Source organism: Mobula hypostoma, chromosome 15, assembly GCF_963921235.1.
Source record: "Mobula hypostoma chromosome 15, sMobHyp1.1, whole genome shotgun sequence".
Taxonomy (NCBI): Eukaryota; Metazoa; Chordata; class Chondrichthyes; order Myliobatiformes; family Myliobatidae; genus Mobula; species Mobula hypostoma.
The window spans coordinates 54,289,960-54,311,259 of record NC_086111.1 but is presented as its reverse complement, the minus strand read 5'-3'; the positions used below and the strand labels follow the sequence as shown (position 1 = coordinate 54,311,259).

Below are 21,300 nucleotides of genomic sequence, written 5' to 3'. Positions count from 1 at the left end.
TTCCATTTTGATTTGCTTTACAGCTTTTAGTGGCAATGGAAAATATCATTGCCAAGTTTAGTGAGGAAATAAAATTCATATTTGTTGCAATTATTTGAAAAAACAAGACTGGATTGAGGTCGTGGAGCACTAATCCAAATAAAAGTAGAAACTGAAACAGAGTAGAACGACTGAATGTTCTGAGCTGACCTGAGGCGTGTAGGCTCATTGTGTTTCTGGCAGTGTCTATTTGGCATATTCAATCCCATTTCCTGCCAATTAACTAGTAGAAATAGGTCATTGGAGCTGATTTATGCCAGTGTAGTTGGGTAAGAGGTGCATCATGAAAATCATGCCATAACATTAACTGTCCCAATCACGCTGTTGTCTAGACTGCCACTATTTTATTTGAGTCCACCACAATTTAGGCAGACATCTCATGAGCTCAAGTAAACTGAGATCCAGTGATGATGCAGGGTAAAACTTTAGTTTCTAACTGAGCAACTATCTTACTACATGATCTTTGTTTAGAGTATCTTTAACTAATGATCCTTAAAGTGGTTATACAGCTTTTTTTCTAGTAACATCATCTGCCAGATGAAGTGAGGTTAGACCACTGTACCCAGAAAACCATCCCGCCTATTGCTGGTCCCCCTACTTCACAATCACATCTATTCACCACCACCAGACTCCACATAATCCCACAGCATCCTTAGCTGTTGCCTATTGTCCTCTTTTCTCTCCCTTCATGACGTAGTTAAAGGAAAAGCCAATGGATCCCTAACCATCTAATCCATGGAGAGCATTCTGACAGGCTGTATCACTGTCTGGTATGGGGGGGGGTGGGGGGGGGGCTACTGCACAGGACCGAAAGAAGCTGCAGAAGATTGTAAATCTAGTCATCTCCATCTTGGGCACTAGCCTACAAAGTACCCAGGACTTCTTTAGGGAGCAGTGTCTCAGAAAGGCAGCATCCTCCAGCACCCAGGGCATGCCCTTTTCTCACTGTTACCATCAGGTAGGAGGTACAGAAGCCTGAAGGCACACACTCAGTGATTCAGGAACAGCTTCTTCCCCTCTGCCATCCGATTCCTAAATGGTCATGGAACCCATGATCACTACCTCACTTTTTAAATATATATTATTTTTGTTTTTGCACGATTTTTAATCTATTCAGAACACATAGAAAACCTACAGCACAATACAGGCCCTTCAGCCCACAATGTTGTGTCAAACATGTACTTACTTTGGAAATTACTTAGGGTTACCCATAGCCCTCTATTTTTCTAAGCTCCATGCACCTGTCCAGGAGTCTCTTAAAAGTCCCTATCGTATCCACCTCCATCACCGTCGCTGGCAGCCTATTCCACAAACTCACCACTTTCTGCGTTAAAAAACCTACCCCTGACATCTCCTCCGTACCTACTTCCAAGCACCTTAAACCCGTGCCCTCTCGTGTTAGCCATTCCAACCCTGGGGAAAAGCCTCTGACTATCCACACGATCAATGCCTCTCATCATTTTATACACCTCAATCAGGTCACCTCTCATTCTTCGCTGCTCCAAGGAAAAAAGGCCGAGTTCACTCAACCTTTTCTCATAAGGCATGCTCCCGAATCCAGGCAACATCCTTGTAAATCTCTTCTGCACCATTCTATAGTTTCCACATCCTTCCTGTAGAGAGGTGACCAGAACTGAGCACAGTACTCCAAGTGGGGTCAACCTGTGCAGCAGCTTTGAGTGTCCTATGGACTCGGACCCCAAGATCCCTCTGATCCTCCACACTGCCAAGAGTCTTACCATTAATACTATATTCTGTCATCATATTTGACCTACCAAAATGAACCACTTCAAGCTTATCTGAGTTGAACTCCATCTGCTACTTCTCAGCCCAGTTTTGAATCCTATCGGTGTCCCACTGTAACCTCTGACAACCCTCCACACTATCCACAACACCTCCAACCTTTGTGTCATCAGTAAATTTACTAACGCATCCTTCCACTTCCTCATCTAGGTCATTTATAAAAATTACGAAGAGTAGGGGTCCCAGAACAGATCCCCGAGGTACACGACTGGTCACCAACCTCCATGCACCGAATTATAGGAAAGATGTCAACAAAACAGAGGAGATTTACTAGAATGTTACCTGGGTTTCAGCACCTAAGTTACAGAGAAAAGTTGAACAAGTTAGGTCTTTATTCTTTGGAGCATAGAAGGTTGAGGGGGGGTCTTGATAGAGGTATTTAAAATTATGAGGGGGATAGATAGAGTTGACGTGGATAGCCTTTTTCCATTGAGAGTAGGGGAGATTCAAACAAGAGGACATGAGTTGAGAGTTAAGGGGCAAAAGTTTAGGGGTAATATGAGGAGGAACTTCTTTACTCAGAGAGTGGTAGCTGTGTGGAACGAGCTTCCAGTAGAAGTGGTAGAAGCAGGTTCGATTCTGTCATTTAAAAAAAAAATGGATAGCTATATGGACAGGAAAGGAATGGAGGGTTATGGGCTAAGTGCAGGTAGATGGGACTAGGTGAGAGTAAGCGTTCAGCACGGACTAGAAGGGCCGAGATGGCCTGTTTCCGTGCTGTAATTGTTATATGGTTATATGGTGATATGCAGAATGTGACCCGTCTACAACCACACTTGGCCTTCTGTGGGCAAGCCAGTTCTGGATCCACAAAGCAATGTTCCCTTGGATCCCATGCCATGATTGATTGATTGATTGATTGATTTTTATACTTAGTTATTTATTTTTACTGTTTATTTTTTTTTAACTTTTTTTCTTCTATATTATGTATTGCATTGAATTGCTGCTAAGTTAACATATTTCCGGACACATGCCAGTGATAATAAGTCTGATTCTGATCTACTCCACACTCCACCAGTCATGACATCTGATAGGCAGTGTTGTGTTTTTGCCACCATCAAACCTAACTTAAGTATACTTTAATTGCTCCTTATATTTTTCAATTGTTTCAGTAATATTTTTAATTTTCTCTTTCATTTTATACTTTTGCTGTTTTCTGATTAATAACTAGCTGCTGTTTAAAACAAAAGCAGAAAATTCTGGAAACACTCTGTTATGAGTATTCCCAACATCTTCCGCGTTTATTTCAGATTTCCAGCAGCTGCAGCTTTTTAGATTGATTTTCAACAATAATGCTGTAAGAGTTTAAAGATTTTAATTCTGTATGAACTCTGTTCTAGGATATTTCACTCAGATTTCCACTCTGGCTGACGTACAAGAAAATGTGATGGAATATCTTCATGTTCTCAGCAGACCAAAGGTGATCGACCAGGAGCACGATATCGTGTGGACTGAAGCCTATATTGACAGCACTGTAAGTTTTCAGTCTATTTCTCAAGAACTGAAAAAAACTTCTTAAGGGCAGGAATAATTATATGCAACCACTTTTAAAACCAATGATGGTAAAAGGAACATTCTGTCTGCTCCCAATATTCCATATCCCAAGGTATGTTCCTGTGGTTTTGATTTTAACACTGAACTTGGATTTTAAATTGTTCCAGTTTATTTGTTCCTGTTTACATCAAATGTAGAAAAGTATAATTAACAAGAGGAAAAGTCAAGTTAAAGAAAAGAGAAGCATTTTTATTTCACACAGTTTTCATAAAGACCAACTGGATCTCCACAAATATGATAATAACACTTGCAGTGGATGAAATAGGAAACAGATGAAACTAGTAAAAATTGAAGGAAAGCCTCACAGCTGAAGTTCATTCAGATTTACTGGTAAATTTGATGAGAAGGATACAATGGAATAAGAGAACAAGTGTTGCCATCTGTAGTTAGCAACACTACAAAACTGATTAGATTTGGCCATCCATTCCAGTCCAGATGGTTTCATTAATTTTAGCAGTCTCCTGAGGGCTTAATAACAGCATCGGCTGTAAGAAAAGCATACTGTGACAATTCATATCTCGTTGTGCAGATACCAAAGCAGTTATCGGAAATGGCTGTGACACTTTTGTGTACCCTAAGATGCCGTGACAAACAACATCAATAACGGAGAAATTTTTAAGTGTTTTCCCCATCTAGGGATACTTTGATCTTAGGCAGTTTGCTTAACTTGGTTAAACCGATCACTCCTACCGGGGCATACTGCTAACAGCAGATCGCCAGAGTCCTCCATCCTGGGAAAGACCTTTGAGTTTTCCTGAGGTGTTGACCATCCTCTTAGATCCTTCCTCTGCCTGGGATACGTTCTCCAGAGCTTCTGTGGCACAGGGGTTTTACAGGATGGAATTCTAACCTCGTGCCCATCCCTCTTCCTTTCACAGCCAGGCTTGGGATGGTCCATGGCAGAGTTTTAGGCAGTAGTGTTTAAAAAATATTAACAATCAGAAGATTGTTTCACAACTTTTGTAAAACACCCAAAATGTTGGAGGAACCCAGCAGACCAGGCAGCAGCTATGGAAAAAAAATACAGTTGAAGTTTCGGGCCGAAGCCCAGAATGTCCTGCCGAAGAGTTTCGACCTGAAATGTCGACTATTTTTTTCCATAGATGCTGCCTGGCCTGCTGAGTTCCTCCAGCACTTTGTGTGTGTTGCTTAGGTTTCCAGCATCTGCTGATTTTCTGTTGTTTGTGTTTTGATAACGTTTGATCTAAAGCAGGTTACAAATTAATTATCATGTTTAAATGAAGTGGTTAAAGAAATCCTGAAGAAGCACTGTTTGACATAACGCCATGTGTTAGATTGAATTTGCCCTTGGGACATAGTCAGTACTTACTTCCTTTTATAAATGTATACAGATCTGCATCAGTGGATTGTGCATGTCTTAATGTGTATTTTCATCACAGGCTTCAAGCGTACAAAGAAAATTTATTACTGAAGTATGTATATACAGTATCACTATATACAACCTTGACATTCAATAACTTGTGGGCATACTCAATAAACCCATAACAGAATAACAACTATGATATAATCAATGAACGACCACGCCAACTTGGGTGTTCAACCAAGTGCAAAAGATGACAAACTGTGCGTGTGCAAAAAAGGAATTGAATGTGAGTTAAAGAGTCCTTGAATGTTAGTTCATAGGTTGTGGGAACACTTCACAGAAGGGGCAAGTGAAGTTGAGTGAAGTTATCCCCTTTGGTTCAAGAGCCTGATGGTTGAGGGGTAATAACCGTTTCTGAACCTGGTGGTGTGAATCCTGAGACTCCTGTATCTTCTACCTGGAGGCAGCAGTGAGGAGAAAGCATTACCTGGGTGGTGGGGGTCCCTGATGATGGATTCTGCTTTCCTGTGGCAACGCTTCATGTAAACGTGCTCAACAAAATCGCAGAATCAGAATCAGGTTTATTATCACCGGCATGTGACGTGAAATTTGTTAACTTAGCAGCAGCTGTTCAATGCAATACATAATCTATCAGAAAGAGAGAGAGAAAATAATAATAAATAAAAAACATAATAATAATTAAACAAGTAAATCAATTACGTGTATTGAATAGATTTTTAAAAATGTGCAAAAACAGAAATACTGTATATTAAAAAAAAGTGAAGTAGTGTTCAAAGCTTCAATGCCCATTTAGGAATCGGATGGCAGAGGGGAAGAAGCTGTTCCTGAATCACTGTGTGTGTGCCTTCAGGCTTTTGTACCTCCTACCTGATGGTAATAGTGAGAAAAGGGCATGTCCTGGGTGCTGGAGGTCTTTAATAATGGACGCTGCCTTTCTGAGACACCGCTCCCTGAAGGTGTCCTGGGTACTTTGTAGGCTAGTGCCCAAGATGAAGCTGACTAGATTTACAATCTTCTGCAGCTTCTTTCAGTCCTGTGCAGTAGCACCTCCGTACTAGCCAGTGATGCAGCCTGTCAGAATGCTCTCCACAGTATAACTATAGAAGTTTTTGAGTGTATTTGTTGACATGCTAAATCTCTTCATACTCCTAATAAAGTATAGCCACTGTCTTGCCTTCTTTATGACTACATCAATGTGTTGGGACCAGGTTAGATCCTCAGAGATCTTGACACCCAGGAACTTGGAGCTGCTCACTCTCTCCACTTCTAATCCCTCTATGAGGATTGGTATATGTTCCTTTGTCACAGTGACTATTTACTAATAGTGGATGTGCTTCTAAACATTGCTGGTGCTTTATCAAAGAGGCACTAATGAGCTACAAATTGGCTAATGAAAAATGGATTTCTGCATCTGAAAAAGGTCAGTAATAATGAAAAAAAAAACAATTATACGAGTCCAGCATTTAAGTTTTGTCCAAATTTCACTTAAATCCTTGTGGACTGGGAAGAGCAGAAATTGCTCCTTTTAACTACCAGAAGAAAGTTATACTCCAGCAACTATTCTTGTGTTTCAATATTGTCTGTTTCAAGCACTCCCATCTCATAGGACCATAATTCACCTATAACTGAAATTGAACAATTCAGGTTTTATCAGCCAAGTCGGCAATTCCCAGTAACTTTCTTTGTCCTTCAGGCCAGAATTCTAACAAGTGACATGCTGGTGTGGCCTGATGGTAAAATCATCTTATCTGTGACCATTTTCAGAGAAATATGCTATTTACTTTGCAGTGTCCCAAGCCCAGAGCTTTCAGAAGAGACATACAATAAACAGCGAACAGAATCCAAACATTAATCTAGTTTCAATTTTGAGAGAATTTAGCAAAAGTGGAGACCTATACGAAAATCCAGGAATGATTATCAAATCCCATGCAGCTGTCTGAAAATGGACAGTCATGCGTCATGTAATTTCTCCAGCTTGTGCTGTCAATGGATAAGATTCCCAACTGGCATCAAGAACCTTGAAAATTGGCTCCTTTACAAGCACATAATTGGAAAGATTAATATATTTATTCTAATCTCAAGTCAAGGATAAAAAAAATAGTGTATTAGAAATATACAGCTGATTAGAAGAAAAACATTTAAAGTTTTAGATAAATAACCTTTTGTCAGAAGGAAGGTTAATGGCTTGAAGCATTACCTCTGTTTTTTCCCACACACATACGACCTGACCTGCTGAAACTTCTTGATATTTTCTATGTTCATTTCAAGTCCAAAGATGTTGCACTTGCATTGAAAATGTGTGTGGTGAGATACGACTTTGATGCAAGGCAGCATTAAAATTAATTTTGTTGACCATGACCTTTTAGTCTGTAAGAACGTTGTGAAGCTCAAAACGTAGCTTGAGACCCAAAAGAGGTTTTTGACTTAGGCCTCATTTAAGTGATATATAAAGGTGTAAGTGATGACCTATTATAGCCTGCTAGACACGAAGAGTGAGCACGTGGCCAAATGGTTAAGGCATTCGACTAATGATCTGAAGGTCGTGAGTTCGAGCCCCAGCCGAGGCAGCATGTTGTGTCTTTGAGCAAGGCACTTAATCACACATTGCTCTGTGACGACACTGGTGCCAAGCTGTATGGGTCCTAATGCCCTTCCCTTGGACAACATTGGTGTCATGGAGAGGGGAGACTTGCAGCATGGGCAACTGCTGGTCTTCCATACAACCTTGCCCAGGCCTGCGCCCTGGAGAGTAAAGACTTTCCAGGCGCAGATCCATGGTCTCGCAAGACTAACAGATGCCTTTATAGACACGAAGAGAAAGTGGAACCTCTACTATGGCAGAGATGACCTTAGGGACAGAAGAATGCTCTACAGTTTATGTGTTCCGAAGCTCTGACTCTCAGCAGTGAAGTACAATTGATATGCATAGACTGTTCCAGTGTAGAAACTGACCTTCCATTGTGTAGCACTCACCTCTGTAAGCCTGGATTTTCATACACAGATTCCTAAACTGGCACCAAAGTGAGAGCTGATACGTTAAATAGACCATAGTTTATAAACACAAGAGATTCTGCAGATGCTGGAAATCCAGAGCAACACACACACACACACACACACACAAACATATATACACACAAGGCTGGGGGAACTTGGCAGGTGAGGTAGCATCTATGGAAATGAATAAACGTTCGATGTTCTGAGCTGAGACTCTTCATCAAGGCTGGAGAAGAAGGAGGGAGAAACCAGAATAAGGAGGGGGGAAGAATTAGGATAGCTAGAAGTTGATAGGGGAAACCAGGTGTGTGGGGGAAGAGGTCGAAATAAGCAGCTGGGAGGTGATAGGTGGAAAAGGGCTGGAAATGAAGGAATTTGATAGGGGAGGAGAGTGGGCTATGCGACCTTCACCTCCGCCTCCTCTGTCCCCAGGATTAGGCTTTCCTTTCCAGGACATTATAAATGTTCTCCTTCTTCAAAGAGTGGGGTTTCCCTTCCTTCACCATTGATGCTGCCCTCACCCGCATCTCCCCCATTTCCTGGACATCTGCCTGACCCCATCTTCCTGCTATCTGGGATAGAATTCCTCCTGTTCTCATCCACCTCCCCCATTAGCCTCCTTATCTAGCATATTATTCTCCGCAAGTTCTGCCATCTTCAATGGGACTTTACCACCAAGCACATCTTTACCTCCACCACCCTCCATCCCCCCCCCCGCCCGCTTTCTGCAAGGATCGCTTCCTCTGTGATCTCCCTGTCCATTCATCGCTCCCCACTAATCTCCCTCCTGGCACTTATCCCTGCAAGTGGAGGAAGTGCCACACCTGCCCATTCACCTCTATTCAGGGCCCCAGACTGTCATTCTAGGTGAGGCAACACCTAAATGTCAATCTGTTAGGGTCATCTACTGTATCTGGTGCTCTTGATGTGGCCTCTTCCTCCACATTGTTGAGACACGACACAGATTGGATAACCACTTTGTTGAGCACCTTTGCTCCATCCATGAAAAGCTGGATATCCCGGCGACAACCAAGTTAAGTCCAATCCCCATTCCCATTCCAACATGTCAGCCCGTGACCTCCTCTACTGCCACAATGAGGCCACTCTCAGGTTGGAGGAGAAACACCTCATAATCCATCTTTGTAGCCTCCAGCCGTATGGCATAATCATTGATTTCCACAACTTCTAGTAATTTTTTCCCTCCCTTTTCCCTCTTTCCTCTTTATCAATTACCCACTCTGACCCCTTAGTTCTCTTCTCCTCACCTGTCTATTACTTCCCCCGGTGCCCCTCCTCTCCTATTGTCCACTCTCCTCTCCTATCAGATTCCTTCTTATCCAGCCCTTTATCTTTCCCACCTATCATCTCCCTGCTTCTTACTTCCTCCTCTCTCCTCCACCCTCTTGGCTTCACCTCTCATCTTCTTGCCTGTACTCTTTCCCCTCCTCCCCATGCTTCTTATTCTGGCTTCTTCCCCCTTCCTTTCCAGTCCTGATGACGGCCTGGAGTTTAGAATGAGCATCAAGTCAGAGCTGACACCTTCAACAGACAGTAGTTTTCTTCTCTATGCATGTTATTGTCCAATAAAAATTAAAATAAAAGATCTCCTTAAGCTTTCACTGACCCAGTTAGGGAATGGATTTCCCTCGTTGACTTATTGCCTGATACAATAATGTTTATTTGGATTTTGTAATCGAGAGTCCTTTATCTTTTTTAGACTATTCTGAGAAAGGAAGCCTCAAAAAAGCATCATGCTCTTATTCATATTCCTTTTTGAAATGTAGGCATACATGCATTCTTTTGGTCCTTACCCTTTATTGTGGGCAAAAGACCCCATCTGGTAAAACTCCCCACTCTCAGCCAACACAGCAGGTCTTTAGAATGGTTGGCGGCATTCCATAAAATAGATGCTGGAATAGACTAGGATAAAATGTAATTTTATACTACACATTCTAACAAATAAACATAAGATTGTAATAAAAGTGGCGAACAAAAATAGTCATGAATAAATTACATTTGTTTTCCAGTAGGAGAAAAGAATTTCAGTTACGAGGTTAGACGAGATACTTGGGTAGAAGAGGTTGAGGGAAGACTTGATGAGGATGTGCAGGATTATAACTGATTTAGGGAGCGAAACTGTTCGTACCAGCACATAGATTAAAGTGCAAACATATTATAGGGGAAAAGATCAGGAAATGTGAAGTAATTTGTTTTCGTGCAGAAACTGTTTAAGATCCAGAGCTCATATAGTACTGGAGCAAAGTCAATCATGATTTTAAAAGAGGAACCGGATGAATATTTCAAAAATAATTTAAAGGGATACTGGAAAGGAGTGGGGAGACTGGGTTGTGTATTTTTCTACAAACCTTCAGCATAGTGCCAGATGGCTTCTTCCAGAGGCCTGATGATTTTATAATTCATTTTTAACATGCAATAATCCTTAAACCGTCCAGTGGAAATTGTTTCGTTCACTACAATGTTTTAAAGATGTATTTATTTAAAGTAAAGCAGCTCCAGAGAAATATATTTCAGAAGAATATACTGCATATGTATTCTCTAATCATTTAGTCATCTAATTACAGCTTATGATTGCTCAATAAACAGTGAGGCAATAATTTTCTGTAGCAGCACTGGTGATCCATTAAAAGATTATGTCTAGTCGTTAAGTGGACAAGACATTGCCATTAATTGTCTTCTTTCTTTTTCCCTATGCATCAGCTCCCACAGGCTAAGCAGGTAACATTTTGATTCATTTCCTTTTAATCTCACAAGAGCCACAGCCAAATCAATACCATTTAATTGTATCGGGGTAACAAGTTAGTTTGTTCAATTATATTGTCCAAGCATGTGTTTATGTGAATAGAAATGAAACTTAATGTATACATTGAAAAGTTTAGGAAAACATTGTTAAGTTTACTTTAAGGTGTCGAAATTCATGGCTTAAATGGGTTGGGTCAGGCTAAGTGGACCAAATGGCCTGTTTCTGTTTCTGATTCTAAAATAACCTGTGAGATTATCTTTAAAGCTTCACAGAATATCAACGTGCAAAAAAATTAAAACAAGAGTCACTTAACACATAAAAGCTTGAGTGTGTATTTTCTAAAAATGAATCCTGTAAGTGATCAGGAACTGTAAAGATAATCTTTCTGTTAGCGGCCACTAAATTTTATATCAGGGTTAAAACTGAACGAGCTAAGTATTGTATTAAGATGGGAAACCTTTATCCATGATGCAGGTGTCAATTTTCCTGAATAACATACAATACAGTCTCAGATGAATGATTTTTCTTGCACACACTGTTAAAATATTAAGAATCATAAAAATTCTCTTGAAGGAGGTTCAGGTATATTTGCTTTAAATACGACCATCAATTTTCCAGGCTGGTAAGCCAGCTTTACATGGAAGGTTCATACTCATGGTGTTGCACATCAATCTTCATTTGTGCGTTCTAAACTTATGTCTCCAGGGAGGATGGCTAAATTTTGAGAACATTGTTTATGACTTGTTTTGAAGGTCACCAAGTCACCAGTATAATATAAACTTTGTGTACTATTCAGATAGCATACTTGAATACAGTAAATCTATCTTGGGTTTCAAGACAGGAATAATAGTCATTTAATTCAGAAATAAATGAATACTTTGGCGATTTATTCATCATGGTGTGCAATCTGCTGATACCGTACTTCATACAATTATTGGCCATACTGAGTAATATAAAGATGCACAGATTAGGGATGTTTAAAGCCAAAGTCAACTATTTAAATTGGAGTATTGTATGACTTGCAGCATCCATTTTCATGCATTGACCTTTCACAGCATTATTTGGTGCAAACTGAACCAAATATGAAGCTAAGAGGACTGTCAAAAAGTAAAAGTGATAAAATGTCATTGACCTGAAATGTTGGCTTTATATCTTTCTCCAAAGGTACTGACTGACCTGCTGAGAATTTTCAGCATGTTACCATTTTGATATAAAAATGCTCAAGATCCCTGCACATTCTGCAATGGGCATGCATAGGTTTCTTGGCCAATGTGACAGGGAGAGTATGAGGAATTTAACAACTTAAAAAAGATTCAAATGCTTATTTAGGATGAGCTTTTTGAATGGAAAATGTGCCACTTTAGATGACATCATTGCCGTTGATATTAGCCGAAGCTTTAGAAGTAATACGAGGGGTGATTGATATGTTTGTGGCCTAAGGTAGAAGGAGTCAATTTTAGAAAACCTAGCACATTTATTTTTCAACATAGTCCCCTCCTACGTTTACACACTTAGTCCAGCGGTCGTGGAGCATACGGATCTTGGACCTCCAGAAAGTGTCCACAAATGGGTGATTGATAAGCTCGTGGCCTAAGTTAGAAGGAGATGAGTTATACAGCTCTCGTTACATGCACATGCAGTTCAACTCTTTGAGTGATTATGCAGAAAGTTTGAAGTTAATAACTCATCTCCTTCTACCTTAGGCCACAAACTTATCAATCACCCCTCGTAAATGTTATTTTCTTTACAAGTCTTTGTAAGTCAAATTCAACATTGTCAAAACCAGGCCATGTAAAATTCTTGTTTCCTGCTCATTTTTGCTTGTAGTTACAACCAAGAGTAATCGTGCCATTTGCTGTGTGAAAGCAGTGGGGCTGTGCAATATTGTAAGAGATAGACACCAGTTTAACTGCTGTACATTGCTTAACGCCAGCCTCTGTATCTTAAAGGAGAAGAGCACTTTTGTCTGCAGACAGGCATTCTGTCAGTGATTCTAACCTGGGAGGCTATGAAGAATGGAGCAGCAATGGAGAGCACTGGTAGCACATTTTCTTGACGCTGCACAGGAGTCTTTGATGGAGAGGCTCAAACAGAAAACACCTTGGATTCATACTCAGAAAGTTGTGGTAGTCAGTGCTACAAGTCAAGGCCTATGGGTCTGGGGGCATGATTGAAAGAATTCACTGCTCTTGCATGCATAGGCAAATTCAGTGAATGCACTTTCAACTGCTTCTGCACCGCCAAGCATACATGCTGCTGAATAACTAAGCCCCAGCTCATTCTTACCAATTATCTCAACAAATCAGACTCAAACCTAGCATTAACTTGTTTGTCTGTACCTTCAGACACTTCATACAATGGCAAGCTTTGCTCGTCAGCTTGCCCCCACTGTCACGATTCAGTTAGCAGAACCATGTTCCCCAAATGTACTTGCTCTCGTACTTCCCTCTTTCTCGGTTACAAGGTGCAGTTGAATCATATATAGTGGTAATTAACTAAGAGAATATACTGTAAGAGAGATATGCTTTTGTATCTTGATTCTCAGAGGGAATGCCTACTTCTGGAGGCTGAGACCATCAAAAATAAAAGTACTCTTATTTCAAATTGTCCTTTTCATTTCACACCTCCTTCCACATGCTGCAGAGTAAGGCAGGCCAAAAAAGCAAGTAAACAACGATGAAGACATGGTGGATAATTTAGAGGATATCAGAGAGGTGAGGTCTTCTTAAAGGAACAATAACAAAAATATCTTGCAGCAAGGAATTCTGCATCAGCTAAAGGTTTCGGTGTGGATTAAGGACTCCTCTGGAAGATCTGTGTGAAGTGGATGTGTGCCCCAAACCACATCAGGAAACTGACCCCAGCCCACAATTAAAATACCATGTTATCCGCAAAGGCAGACAAGTTTAAATTCACTCCCATTGTCCTCTCACCCATCATCCCCCTTAATATGAAATAAAAAGGGGTTCCAGTAACTTGAGAAAAGTTGGGAAATAAAGGAACAGGGAGAACAGATGATTAAGGAAATGAGGAGGGATGCTGAACAAGTAAACTGTTTAATTTATTGCACTTTTGTGTAGTTTAGCCGTGGTCTTGTATAAATGGTAATATGACTACTCCTGATTTTTATATGTTAGTAGTGTTGTTCCAGCATCAAGCAAAATTGGCCAATGCAGGAAGACCGAAGTTTCCCTGAACCTACTAGCAGTGTAAGGGCTTAAGAAAAATAGTTGTATTAGATAAATTAGTTAATAGGACATGATTTTATCTAAACCTTCTCACAACCTTAAGTTACCATGGCTTTTTATCAACTAAACATCAGTTAATGTATAAGTTTCTCTTTGCTCTAAATTAGGAAGTGGTCCCTTCGATTTCAATGTGTAAATATGTTCATGCCATTTCTCTGTTTCTTGGGAAGATTAATTGCATATCTATGTTGAGTGTAAATTTATAACTAAAGTATAAGAATATTTGAAGGAAGTACAGTGTTAGTCTTCTGTGTTAAATTTTATAAATGATGGGACTTCCCGCACAAAAATTTAGTCTCTTCTGAATTCATTCCTTGATGGTTTAAGTGTAAAGGCAGCATAAAGGCAAAAGAGTTTTTTGTTGTGATGTCTAGCTTTTGTGGAACTGTAAGATCCATAAGCAACTTGAGGAAAGGCTGTCCCATCATGTCTTTCTCCTATCATCCACCTGATGATGAGTAGCCTGTAATCTATGGTGGTATCTTTGATGTGAGGTAACAATTATTACCCAGATTATTAGATTAGGTTATGAGGACACACAGTCCTCTTTTATTGTCACTTAGTAATGCATGCATTAAGAAATGATACAATATTCCTCCGGTGTGATATCACAGAAACACAGGACAGACTGAGACTGAAAAACTAACAAAAACCACATAATTATAACATATAGTTACAACAGTGCAACAATACCATAACTTGATGAAGAACAGGCCATGGCACAGTAAAAAAGTTCAGTCTCTCGAACGTCCCACATTTCACGCAGACGGAAGAAGGAAGAAAACTCTCCCTGCTATGCCCGACCACAGTCCGACTCTGAGTTGTCCGAAAACTTCGAGCCTCCAATCAGCCCTCCGACACCGAGTACCGAGCACCATCTCTATCCGAACACTTCAACCTCAGCCTCGGTCACCAGCAGCAGGCAAAGCCGGGGATTTTGGGGCCTTCCCTCTGGAAGATTCTCGATTGCCCAGTAACAGCAGCAGCGAACCGGCATATTCAATTATGTTTGTAAATTAAAATAATTAAATCAAATTAGCAACATTTATGCCTTTTATCAAGTATTCTAAAGCCATTAATCCTAGCACTCATGATAGAACGATGTCTTCTGCTGATGACTCACTGCCTTGCAGTTTTCCTTTAGGTAGCAAAGAAGGTACATTTCACCCAATCAGTAAATCCTTCTCCAGAGAACTGCACTGATACTAAAAGTGTATTGTGGAATATTCTGAAAGTGGGATATAGTGGCCTCAAGTGAGAGTAAAAAGAGCCTCATGTATCAGCATTATTTGCCTCTGAAACCAGGCTCAATAAGATGCCTGTCCCTTGTATTCATCTTCAGTTTATTGGTGTGGAGTTGTAGCAAGTCCAAATTAACCTTTGGCTAAAAGTGCAATTGCATATCGCTTTCACAACATGTGTAATGAAAAGTAATTATTTTTCCTATAAAAGATGATAAAAGCTAATTCCAGGTTACTTCATGTCATTTGGATACTTTACCAGCCAATTCTTGTTGTGTCAGTATTGCTACTACGACACAGTTACCATATCAACAGTATTTAGGTTGTTTCATTTCTGACACACCATCCTTTCTGGAGCTTTACAGGGAACTTCAAGGACATTTATATTGGAGGTGAGTCTTGTTAGGCAGTCTGGCAATAATTTGATCTTCCCTGTGTTGATCAGCTGGCTAGAGTGTTCACTGAGATCTTTAACTTCTCACTTCGACAGTCTGAGGTACCCACCTGTTTTAAGTAGGCTTCAATTATACCAATGCCCAATAAGAACATGGTGACATGCCTCAATGACTATCATCCAGGAGCACTTACATACACAGTGATGAAGTGTTTCGAGAGGTTGGTGATGAAACTTCAACTCCTGCCTGAGAAGCAACTTGGATCCTCTCCATTTATCTACTGGAGCAACAGTTCCTCAGCCAATGCCATCTCATTGGCTCTTCAATCAACCCTGGAACATTTGGACAGCAAAGATGAATACATCAGGATGCTCTTTATTGACTACAGCTCGGTATTCAATACCATCATTCCCTATAAACTAATCAATAAGCTCCAAGATTTTGCCCTGAGTAACTCCTTATGCAATTGGATTCTGAATTTCCTCACTTGCAGACCCCAGTCAGTTTGGATTGACAACAACATCTCCTCCACAATCTCCATCAGCACAGGTGCACCACAAGACTCTGCATAGCCCCCTGCTCTGTTCACTCTACATGTATGACTGTGTGAGTAAGCACAGCTCCAATGTCACATTCAAGTTTGCTGACAACACCACATTCATAGGCCAAATCAAAGATGGTGACGGGTCAGCATAGAGGAGGGAGATTGAAAATATGGCTGAGTGGTACCACAACAACAACCTCTCACTTCATGTCAGCAAGACCATTGAGCTGATTATTGACTTTAGGAGGAGGAAATCAGAGGTCCGTGAGCCAGTCATCATCGGAGGATAAGAGGTGGAGAGGGTCAGCAATTTTAAATTCCTCGGTCTTAATATTTCAGAGGACCTGCCCTGGGCCCAGCACTTAAATGCAATTACGAAGAAAGCATGGCAGTGTCTCTACTTCCTTAGGAGTTTGCGAAAATTCAGCATGACATCTAAAACTTTGTCAAACTTCTATAGATGTGTGGTGCAGTGTATATTGACTGGCTGCATCAGAGCCTGGTATGGAAACATCAATGCCCCTGAACAGAAGTCCTTCAAAAATTAGCGGTTACAGCCCAGTCCATCTTAGATAAAGCCTTCCCCACTGTTGAGCACATCTGCATGAAACAATCACAGGAAAGCAGTATCCATCATCAGGAACCCCCACCATCCAGGACATGCTCTCTTCTCACTGCTGCCATCAGAAAGAAGGTATAGGAGCCTCAGGACTCACCCCGCAAGGTTCAGGAACAGCTACTATCCCTCAACCGTCAGCATCTCGAACGAAAGGTAATAACTTCACTTGTCCCATCATTGAAATGTTCACACAACCAATGGACTCACTTTCACGGACTCTTCATCTCATCTTCTTGATATTTATTGCTTATTTATTTACTAGTATTATTTCTTTCCTTTTGTATTTGTACAATTTGTTGACTTTTGGACACTGGTTGAATGCCCAAGTTGTTGCGGTCTTCCACTGATTCTGTTATGTTGTTCTATTGTGGGTTGATTGAATATGTCCGCAAGAAATGAATCTCAGGGTTGTATACGGTGACATATATGTACTTTAATAATAAAGGTACTTTGAACATTGAGCATTCAAGCCCCTTCCTCACCAGCCCACCCACCAGATCACTAACAGAACATCATTCTGTTTATCAATTTTATCTGTTTTTTGTTTAATTTTTAATATTGACTTTTTGTAATTAAAGATCAGTTTATATTGTAGAATCCCATTAACGTTTTGTGATTTATTATTATGCATAGCTTTTCTTTTGTATTGCCATGGCTAAAACAAATATGCCAAGTCCAATTCAACTTGTTCCCTTATACAATTTAAAAAATTCATATGCATAGTCTTCACATCCAGCTCATTTTATTTTTACAGTATGATAATGGTATCAACACTGTCAGAATATCCTGTTTCCCTGGGCAACAATCCCATTCTGAAGCTTTAACATTTATGGGGATGATTCCCTCAGTATGAGTGACATAATAAATTTATCAGGAAGATTTTCAAGTTGAATTGTAAATGTCTACTATAAGATCATATTTATGAACTGACTGCAAAGGGCAATTAGAGGAAATTGTCCTGCTAAGTTTTGATGATCAAAATTCAAAGTAAAATTTATTGTCAGAGTACATACATGTCACCCCACACAGCCCTGAGATACTTATTCCTGTGGGCATAATCAGTAAATCTATAAAACAGTAACTGTAAACAGGATCAATGAACAATAAAATGTGCAAATGCAGATATAAAGAAATAGCAATAAATAATGAGAACATGAAACATAAAGATAAGGTGTCCTTAAAATGAGATCATTGGTTGTGGGAACACCAGAAATAGAATGAGTGTAGTTATCCTCTTTTGCTCAAGAGCCTGATGGATGAGGGGTAGTAACTGCCCTTGAACCTGGTGGTGCGAGTTCTCAGGCACCTGTGCCTTCTACCTGATGGCAGCAGCGAGAAAAGAACATGGCTTGAGTGGTGAGGATCTTTGATGATGGATGCTACTTTTCTACGACAACATTTTATGTAGATGTGCTCAATGGTTGGGAGGCATTACCCGTGATGTGTTAGGCTGAATCCAATATCATTTGTAGAATTTTCTGCTCAAAGGCATTGGTATTCCCATACCAAGTCATAGTGCAGCCAGTCAACACACTTTTCACCACACATCTATAGGAATTTGTCAGAATTTTTGACGTGCCGAATCTCTGCAGACTCCTGAGGAAGTAGAGCTGCTGTTGGGTGCTTTCTTTGCCATGACATTCCGATGATGGGTCAAGGACAGGCCCGCTGAGATAGTGACACCCAGGAATTTAAAGTTACTGACGCTCTCTACCTCTGATCCTCCAATGAGGACCAATTCATGGACCTCTGGTTTCCTTCTCCTGAAGTCTACAATCAGTTCCTTGGCTTTGCTGACATTGAATGAGAGGATGTTGTTCCAACACCACTCAGCCAAATTTTCAATCTCCTCCAGTATGCCGATCCATCACCACCTTTGATGCAGCCCACGACGGCGTTGCATGCAACAATGTTGCACAGCAGCCAAAGGAAACCGTACAGGACTCTGACACTTCTGCGCAGATAAAATGTAATTACTAGCGACAGGGAGTTCAAAACACTAAGCCAGTGTCTCTGATAGCCATAACTGGCCAGGTAAATGAATTTTACTGACAAGTGCTGCCATTTTGAGGCTGTTGTAAAGCTGTGGTGCCAACAGCTACATTTCTGCTGACTTGGTGATGTAATGTACAGCCTGGTGCCCACTTTCCTCACCTGTTGTTCCTCTTTCAATGTTATGTTCTGGTCTGAACTGTATAGGTCTGTATAGGTCTGTATAGGTTATGTATAGGTCTGAACTGACCTTGAGGAACGGAGATTTTGTTTGTAGACTGGGCTGTTACTGCTTTTCACACTGACGCGAGCCAATTCAAACACTTCAAGGTGGTTTACACCCAGAAACATGCACTAAAATACAACCCACGCAATCTCTAATAGGTTCATACTCATTCTAGCACAGCCAGCTATCTGCCGCACCTGACCCAATTGCCTTGTATTGTATGTAGGAGAGAAGGGCAGAGTGCAGAGAGAGCCTCCTCCCCTCGTTACAAAATATGGTATAGGAATCCTGGTGCAGGCAATAAGTCCAGGAAGCTTGCCCTGTCTGCCTTAGGATTGGGCAAGCTAACCTGAAAAATGGACTCTGTGTGTCTCTCCCCCCCCCCAGCCTCTCTCTCTCTCTCTCTCTCTCTCTCTCTCTCTCTCTCTATCTCTCTCCCCCTCTCCCCCTCTCCCCCTCTCCCCCTCTCCCCCTCTCTCTCCCCTCTCTTTCCCCCTCTCTCTCCCCATCTCTCTCCCTTCCCCCCTCTCTCTCCCCTCTCTCCCCCTCCCTCTCCCCCTCTCTCTCTCCTCTCCCCTTTTCTCCCTCTCTCCCCAAAAAAAAGGTCTATTTAAAAGGTTCAAAGGAACGTCTAAACAGGCCTCATGTATTTTGGAAGCAAGTCCTGTGGACTGATAAAGTTAAGATAGAACTTTTTGGCCACAATGAGCAAAGGTATGTTTGGAGAAAAAAGGGTGCAGAATTTCATGAAAAGAACACCTCTCCAACTGTTAAGCATGGGGGTGGATCGATCATGCTTTGGGCTTGTGTTGCAGCCAGTGGCACGGGGAACATTTACTGGTAGAGGGAAGAATGAATTCAATTCAATACCAGCAAATTCTGGAAGCAAACATCATACCGTCTGTAAAAAAGCTGAAGATGAAAAGAGGATGGCTTCTACAACAGGATAATGATCCTAAACACACCTCAAAATCCACAATGGACTACCTCAAGAGGCGCAAGCTGACGATTTTGCCATGGCCCTCACAGTCCCCTGACCTAAACATCATCGAGAATCTGTGGATAGACCTCAAAAGAGCAGTGCATGCAAGACGGCCCAAGAATCTCACAGAACCAGAAGCCTTTTGCAAGGAAGACCGGGTGAAAATCCCCCAATCAAGAATTGAAGGACTCTTAGCTGGCTACAAAAAACATTTACAAGCTGTGATACTTGCCAAAGGGGGCGTTACTAAGTACTGACCATGCAGGGTGCCCAAACTTTTGCTTCGGGTCTTTTCGTTTTTTGTTATTTTGAAACTGTAAAAGATGGAAATAAAAAAGTTTTCTTGCTTAAAATATTAAAGAAATGTGTCATCTTTAACTTTATGCCTTTTGGAAATCAGTTCATCTTTTACTCGCTTAGCTATTCACAGTTACAGAAATTTTGACCGGGGTGCCAAAACTTTTGCATCCCACTGTATTTGTTCCTTGTTGCCCTTGGAGTCCTGCTTTGTGCAGGTGACTGTAAGTGACAGGAGTAAATAAGAATATGTTGGTTGGAAATAATGTAGGAAAATCAAGTCCAAATGCTTTCCCTGCTGATGTTTCAGTTCTCTTTCATTGTGCATCTTATAATAGTCAACTGTAATCCCAACTGGCGTATAACTCAGGGATCCTCACTTCTAAGTGAATGCAAACTGCAATGATGTATCTTTGATATTGAATGCATCTTTGATTATTCCCAGCAATAGTGGCTACAATATTGATTAGCTGTGATTGATGCTGAGCAACAGTCCAAAGGGTTCAAGGTCTCAGCCAATGTTAGGCCCGCAGAGTGCAGCTGAGCTGAGCTGAGCTGAGCTGAGCATTGTGGTTTAAGCAATGGGCCGCTCTTCAGAAAAGGCAGAGGATTTTTAACAAGCTTTTACCAATGAGAGGTTCACAGAATCATCAACTGAAATGTTATATTCAGGGTGGGGGATGGGGGGACAGCAAACTGAAGGGATTCTGTACACCATCTGGGCTTTCTTGGCTGTTTATTGGTAAACTTTGTTGGTGTTGATGATTGTAGGGTCAGAGAATATTTATTTTATTGTTCAGTCATTTTTTTAATCTCCGGTATAATTTCTCTGGTCTCGTTTTGTAAGAGACCCTCAATATCTTCCATTAATCTTTTTAGTTGAGAAGCTTTTGAAGTCCAGTTAATACAGTTTCATGTTGTATTATTCCCGATTTCTACTTCCCCCTTTCTTATCAATACCTAAATCTGACTTTTCTGAATTCTGAAATTTCCTATTTACTGCTCTTCATTCCAACATTTTAAGTATTTTCCTTTGAAAGTTTTCTTTAAGTTATCTTACTAATCATTTCTAATCACAACTTGTTCTGTTAAATTTTTAAGCACTAAATGGATATGTATTTATTGTAACGAATATTAACTCAGTATTAGTCATTACTGTTTAATTAGTTTCTTAATGTATTATAGCTAACTCAACCTCATACCTTTGAAATTTGTTTGGCCTGGATTTAAGTTTTTGGATTCAGATCAAACTAAATTATT

General features: G+C 40.7%; 1 protein-coding gene across 8 annotated transcripts in view; it reads left to right on the top strand.

Annotated features, from left to right (window-relative positions):
- The window catches only part of cacna2d3a (calcium channel, voltage-dependent, alpha 2/delta subunit 3a), an 892,602-nt gene that overhangs the window by 605,551 nt on the left and 265,751 nt on the right, over nucleotides 1–21,300 (top strand). For all 8 annotated transcript variants that reach the window (XR_010020451.1, XM_063068081.1, XM_063068079.1 and 5 more), the window contains 2 exons: nucleotides 3,183–3,316; nucleotides 10,454–10,471. Coding sequence is in view for 7 of the 8 variants with exons in the window: in XM_063068081.1 (XP_062924151.1) it covers nucleotides 3,183–3,316; nucleotides 10,454–10,471 (152 nt within the window). In the remaining variant the exon portion in view is untranslated. The remainder of the gene's footprint in view (nucleotides 1–3,182; nucleotides 3,317–10,453; nucleotides 10,472–21,300) is intronic.